Source organism: Arachis stenosperma, chromosome 10 (genome assembly GCF_014773155.1).
Source record: "Arachis stenosperma cultivar V10309 chromosome 10, arast.V10309.gnm1.PFL2, whole genome shotgun sequence".
NCBI lineage: Eukaryota > Viridiplantae > Streptophyta > Magnoliopsida > Fabales > Fabaceae > Arachis > Arachis stenosperma.
The window spans coordinates 12,876,136-12,883,481 of NC_080386.1; the positions used below are offsets into that span (position 1 = coordinate 12,876,136).

General features: G+C 34.3%; 1 protein-coding gene across 1 annotated transcript; it reads left to right on the plus strand.

Annotated features, from left to right (window-relative positions):
• The first annotated feature begins 771 nt into the window (after positions 1–771).
• On the plus strand, positions 772–3,691 carry LOC130956779 (pectinesterase-like). Its single transcript, XM_057883765.1, has 2 exons — positions 772–1,681; positions 3,000–3,691. Exons 1-2 carry the CDS (start codon positions 772–774, stop codon positions 3,689–3,691), a joined length of 1,602 nt encoding a protein of 533 aa, XP_057739748.1.
• Positions 3,692–7,346: the final 3,655 nt, after the last annotated feature.

Consider the following 7,346-nt stretch of genomic DNA (forward strand, 5'->3'; position numbering starts at 1 on the left):
AAGTCCTCCCATTATGAATTCAACTAAATATTTACCTAGCTACTATTTTAATCTATAGATTCTAATATGTAAAACAAAAATGCTATTTAAAAATAGTTGTTCTCATATTCAAAAATAAAACATGGTCACTAGCTATAACTTAAATTAACTATGTTCCATATATACTAAAATCAGCACTAAAATTAATTATTAGTATAAAATATATATTAAAATATAAAATATACATTATAAACAAATTAAACTATATATATTTATATACAAATATATGATGATTAATTTTAGTGTACAAAATAATATTTTTGAATTTAAATAAGTGCCATATTTTAGTTATAAATAAAAGTATCGTATGAATATAGAATAAATTTTCAAATAATGGTCCTTAATTATGCCAGACAATTAGGTTTCGAAAAACCAAATTAAACCATTATTTATTTTTTATTATTTTCCAGATGAACTACTATACTTTTTTATTTTATTTTAATTAACACATAGATAGAACTTAATCCACATTGTCCTTAAATAGGTTAGTCAACAACTTTAGAAAATACAAAACCCACATTAATACCTTAACTGTATTGTATCACTCACAAATAAGAATTATCCATACCTTTTTGGCCTATAAATAGCACCTCTTCACTGGCACTTTTCATTCATCAGCATTCAACAATAATCCAAATATATACAAGCTAAGAATATAATTCTCTCATTGCTACCAATCTAGGTTGCCTTATTATTATACAAATAGAACCTATTGGTCATTTCATTTTCATAATGGGCAACTTGGTCATTGCGTACATTATTTTAGCCTTTTATTCTCTCTTCATTATTGTGCATGGCACTGATAAGTTATCATGCAATCAAACTCCATATCCCACTCTTTGTAACCATTACATTGGCACTACCAATTATTCAATTTCATCATCATCAAGTGATGATGTTTCCTTCCATGACATGGCCCTTAAGGTCACCATGGACCAAGCAATAGTAGCACACAAACTTGTCTCATCAACCATGGAATCCAACGATTTCAAAGACAAGAGAGCCAAGTCCGCATGGGAAGATTGTTTGGAACTCTATGAGAATACAATATATCAGCTGAACCGTTCAATGAGCTCAAACAATCTAAACGACAGGTTAACATGGCAAAGTGCTTCTATTGCGAATCAACAAACATGCCAAAACGGTTTTCTTGATTCTAACCTTTCATCTCACTATCTAAACTACTTTCCATCCATTTCAAGCAACTTATCCAAGTTGCTGAGCAACTCTTTGGCCATTAGCAATACATTAACGTCCTTGACTTCGTTACCAAAAGACCCGGTTGTTCGCGGCGGTCGAAAATTGCTTTCCTTTAATGGCTTCCCAGAGTGGCTATCTCCTTCCGACAGGAGGCTTCTTCAGGCTTTGCCGGGAACGGCGGCACCGAAGGCGGACATTGTGGTGGCACAGGACGGGAGTGGGAATTACAAGAGTGTTTCGGAGGGCGTGGCGGCGGCCGGTAGGCTGAGTAAGAATGGTCGAGTGGTTGTGTACGTGAAAGCTGGCGTTTACCGAGAGAGTGTGAACATAAAGGGAGGTATAAAGAATTTGATGATGTTTGGGGATGGTATTGGAGCTACCATTATTACGGGCAGCAAGAATTATCAAGACGGCTCCACCACTGTTGGTTCAGCTACTTTTAGTAAGTACCTTTTATATCAATATCATCTTCTTATTTCATTAATTGTATGTTAATAGAGTTCACACCATTTTTCCGATTATTTTTAACTTTTAAATCTTACATTTTAAATTTTTTTAAAAAAATAAAAATTTAAAAATGTTAGTTTTCTAAACTTATTTTATATATATTATTAATTATTGTACTAAATTATTATTATTATTTTTAATAAATAATGTTAATTTCCTATAGTATAAAATAATAATTATTTAATTATACTTTTTTTTAAATGATTATATGACTAATATAAAAATATAATCAATATAATGTTATATAATTAAATATATATATATATATAATTATTTTATGAAACCACTTACATAAAAATATTAAAAACGTCTTTTTTAAAGAAATTTTTTAAAAATTAAAATTTAACACATATAATCAATTAAATTATGTTATTTTTATTAAAATTAGACCAAACAAACCAATTTAACAAAAAAATTAATAAATTAAATTTTGAACCGATATAAATTAATATTTTTTTATTAAAAATGACAATAATATTCCTATTATAAAAAATAACTAAAATACCTCTATTTTACACACACATATATATATATATATATTAATTTTAAAAACTCTAAATCTTAACCCTATGAAGACATAGAAGAAAAGAGTTAGAATTTAGAATTCTAAAAATAATATATATATAATAAGAATATTTTAGTTCTTTTTTATAATAGGAGTATTGTAATAATTTTTATAAAAAAATAATATTAATTTAAACCGATTCAAAATTAGATTTATCATTTTTCGATCAAATTAATTTATCTGACTTAATTTTGATAAAAATAACACGATTTAATTGATTATTATTAAATTTATAATTTTATATAAAAATTTTATGATAAAAATTATGTTACGTGAAGTTTATAATAATTAAAAATTATTAAATAATAATTTAATTAAATATATCAAATTATCTACTATTTTAACTATTTGTAAAAAAAAAATATTTTTACGTGAGTTTTCATTAAATTTTATTATAGATAAAATTAGGAATCAATAGAGTATTTATATAATGTATACAATGGACTATTTATTTGGTCCAATATAAATTAAAAAATAAATATCAAAATAAAATACTACTAATTTCTCAAACACGATACATCCATATTATTCAGAATAACTATCCAATACACATTGTACCATACTCATTGGCTCCTCTGCTTCCACTTTTATTAAACATTACTAGCTTATTTGGTTAAGAGTAATTTAGAGTATGTTGATGCATTGAAGTAACGTTAGTTTGTGGTTTGACTGGATTCCTTTGATTCAGCGGTGTCGAGTGATGGGTTCATTGCCAGGGACTTAACAATTGAGAACAGTGCTGGGCCACAGAAGCACCAAGCGGTGGCACTCCTTTCCAGCTCCGATCACTCCGTGTTCTACCGCTGTAGCTTCAGAGGCTACCAAGACACCTTATACGTCCTTTCCCAACGCCAATTCTACCGCGACTGCGACATCTACGGCACCATAGACTTCATCTTCGGTGACGCCGTCGCCCTCTTCCAAAACTGCAACATCTTCTTGAGAAAACCAATGAGTAAGCAACAGAACGCAGTGACAGCACAAGGGAGAACCGATCCCAACGAGAACACCGGCATTGTCATCCACAACTGCCGTATCATGGCGGCTTCAGATCTGAAGCCAGTTCAGGGATCTGTCAAGTGCTTCCTCGGCCGGCCGTGGCAGAAGTACTCAAGAACGGTGGTGGTCAAGAGTAGCCTGGACGGTTTGATTCAACCGGCAGGGTGGATGCCATGGGCGGGAAGCTTTGCCTTGAATACATTGTATTATGGAGAGTATATGAATATTGGAGCTGGTGCTAACACTGCAGGGAGGGTTAAATGGCCTGGCTTTCATGTTATTACCAACCCTACTGAGGCTTTGAAATTTACTGTTGCTAATTTCTTGGATGGTGGATCGTGGATTCCTGGGACTGGTGTTCCGTTTGAAACTGGCCTTTGAACTTGTGAATTTATTATCAATCTTTCAAATTGTTGTGTACTTTAATTTTAGGTGAATTATACTGTAAGGATGTAAGTTTACATATCTTTCTTTTTATGGGATGAAAGAGAGATTGAAAATGATAGGATCCACACTTTGAAATTAACAATAAAATAATAAAAAATAACTATAAAAGGAATTTATTTTCTCTCTCTATACCACTTCAATCTGTATAGTAGAATGTCCCTTAATTTTATTAGTTGTGGGTGTGTTGGGTGTCTCCGTCTATAGTGCTAGTTCAAATTTGTGTTCCTTGCTGTGTTTTTTTTTTAAGAATAGAACAGGACAAGACTATGAATACAGAATGGAACAAGATATTAATGGACAGAAATACAAAATTTTATATTTTTGTATTCTGTTTGGTGATAAACTAGAACAAATTATAAAAATTCAATTTATTTTTATTTTTTTTCATTCAAAAAATAGAGATAAAAAATATAACAATAAAAAAATATAATTATGAAAAATTAACAAGAATAATAAAAAAAAAAATAAAAAATAAGTTGTGTCTCTTGTTAGTGTCTCCGTATCTTTTCTATCAGAATGGACACAGAATATACTAGTTCAGTGTTTTCTGGATACATTATCTCTATCCATGTCTCATCTGACAAACACAATTTTATATCTCAATATCCTATTTCTGTAAATAAACACAGCCTCAAGAACAGAAGAGTGATTGGAAAATGTGTATAGGATTAATATGTCAGGTTGCAAGTCTTCAATTTAATTTTCCTAAATTTGTAATTATATACTTATTGAAAGAAATTTTTTATCTTCACATACAATGAATATTTGATTCTGATTATTTTGATAATTCAGATTGATTAGAGATTAGCCAAATTCAATTGAAAAATATAATGATGATAATCAATAATAATTATGCTATACATCTAAGTTTTTATGATAATTAAGTTTAATCAAGTTGATCCAATCCTATAAAAAATTATTGATTAGTGAAACTTAAATACAAGGTCCAACTATGTGAAATAGTTTATGCATTTCTCTCTTTTTTCAACCCTTCTTTTCTCTTTTTTTTTTTTTTGTGTTTTTTCTCGTTTTTCTTCTCATCCTCTTTTTTCGGATTCCTTCTTTTTCTTCTTCGCATACTTCTTTTTCATTGTCGTTCTTTTATTGTTGTTACTGCATTTTTTCTCTCCTTTTCTTTCTAGTGATTTTGTATCATTATGCATTTTTTTGTTTATTTTTTTTATTTTTATTCTTGTTAATAGATAAATGAAAAGATAAAATAAGAAGAAAAAAATGAATAAAAACAAAAAAATGATGAAAAAGAAGAAGAAAGAAAAAGAATTTTAATTTATCATTAAGTAATTTTGGTGCATTTTACATCATCCGATATTTCAAATGTCTAATTTATAATATCATGACAATCATAAAATACACTTGTTATTACTGTCACTTCAATCACATGTGCAATAATAAATTAATTTTATTTTGATTTATTAAAGAATAAATTATTGACCAATTTAATAAATATGTTCAATAATATTATAACACATAAATATTTATAAAAAATATTTTAAATGTCTTTATTTAAATATTTTTGACCAATAATTATGTACTTATTAAAAATTTTTTTATATCTCTACAATGAATATTTGATTCTGATTATATATAGCATGTAATCAAGAATATTATTTTGATAACTGTGATTGATTTGGGATTAACCAAATTCAATTGAAAAAGTCAATGATAGTAATCAATAAATAAATAAGAACAATCTTAGATGATCAATTTGAAAGCTTAGTTAGTGTTAATTTGAATATAAGACAAAAAAAAATTGATCATGTCACTTAATATTTTTTAATAAATAAATAACTTATAATTTCAATAAAATTTCTTCCTGGACTTAAAAGACATAAAAGAGAAGAAAAGTCGATGAGAAAAATATAAGAGATAATTCTATATGATGTGAGGCTTTTGGCGAAGAAAATAAAAATAAGTGTATAATTTATTTTAAATATTTAATAAAAATAAAATGATGTATTTTTTAAATAAATATTTAATTATCTGTTACGGCCTGGCCCAGGATTCCCACGGGTCAACCCGGCCCAAGCTCCACCCGGCTCGGTTACGCGCCCTTCAACTGACCCGGACACGCGTCCTGTACGGCTCACACGCGGCTACAGGACAACGTCCTTGAGAATATGGGCCTGTCCCCATGAGGGGCCCACTACTGACATGTATATAAAGGGAAGATTGGCTCTTCTCCCGAGGTACGTCACCTTTTCTCCTATCATTTTTCCCCGCCTGCACACTAGCTGACTAGAGCGTCGGAGTGTCTTTGCAGGTGGCACCCCCCCTCTTTTCCTTCACAACGGGAGCTCGGCTACGCATCAAATCCGGGCTTAGCACAACCGCGAGTGAGGCGTCCTCACCCCATCCCATAACCATCCGACCTGTCCGGCAACCGACTACCGAACATTGGCGCCGTCTGTGGGGACCGCCTCAATGGATGTTGTGCCGGGTCCCGGAGACCAAGGCCGAGGAGCCGGAGCGGAAGGGGCGGCCTCCGTCGCCTCACTAAGAGGACGACGTAGGTCCCCCCGACAACACATTGAACAACACACGAGGACGCGACCCTTCGGAGGAACGGGCGGCGACAGCGCCATAATAATGCAAGAACTACGTCACAGGGTCCAGAACTTGGAGCGGCAATTGGCCGACCAGGAGCATGACGGACGAACTACCGACCCCAGCTAGCTACACCCCATCCTCCGAAAGCCAAGAAAAAGACTCCCACCGAAGCCGTCTGCGACGCACCTCCGCATCCCGAACGGAAGCGGAGAGCACCCGGGAAGAATCCCCGATTCCGAGGAGACGGAATGACACGATAATCTATTCCCGAGGCAGGGAAACGCGCCGCACAACACGAGATCGCAAAGACGGGAGGTCCAACAGGACACGACAACCTGTAATAATGGGCACCACCCCATTCCACCATTCCATCCTCGAAGTCCGGTTGCCGAAGCACTTCGACAAACCAACGGCATGAGGTACGATGGAACTCAAGACCCCCTAGAACACCTCACGGCCTTTGAAGCAAGGATGAATCTAGAGGGAGTAGGGGACGAGGTGAGGTGCCGAGCTTTCCCGGTAACCCTCGCGGGACCCGCGATCAGATGGTTCAACGGCTTACCGCAGGGATCCATTCACGGGTTCTCGGACATTAGTCGTGCATTCCTCGCCCAATTTACAACACGAATAGCAAAGGCAAAGCACCCGATCAACCTTCTGGGGGTAACCCAGAGACAGGGAGAGTCGACCAGAAAATACCTGGATCGATTCAACGACGAGTGCTTGGAAATCGACGGCCTAACCGATTCGGTGGCCAGCTTTTGTCTGACGAACGGCCTCCTCAACGAAAACTTTCGAAAACACCTCACCACGAATCCGGTTTGGACGATGCACGAGATCCAGACGGTAGCTAAAGAATATATAAACGAGGAGGAAGTCAGCCGAGTCGTGGCTGCCAATAAACGGCAGTCCAGCTACAGCCAATCTCGGCAACCCGGTAACGGAGAAAGACTGAAAGAACAAACCAGGGTGGAGGCGCCAAGCAAGGCTCCCAGGTCGTTCCTCCGGGTCGGGAAATTCG

Bases quoted from the DNA above. Each gene is read 5' to 3' on its own strand.
- LOC130956779 (XM_057883765.1), top strand. From the start codon at position 772: ATGGGCAACTTGGTCATTGCGTACATTATTTTAGCCTTTTATTCTCTC. The intron at 1,682-2,999 runs GTAAGTACCTTT...CCTTTGATTCAG, and splicing joins TGTTGGTTCAGCTACTTTTA to CGGTGTCGAGTGATGGGTTC.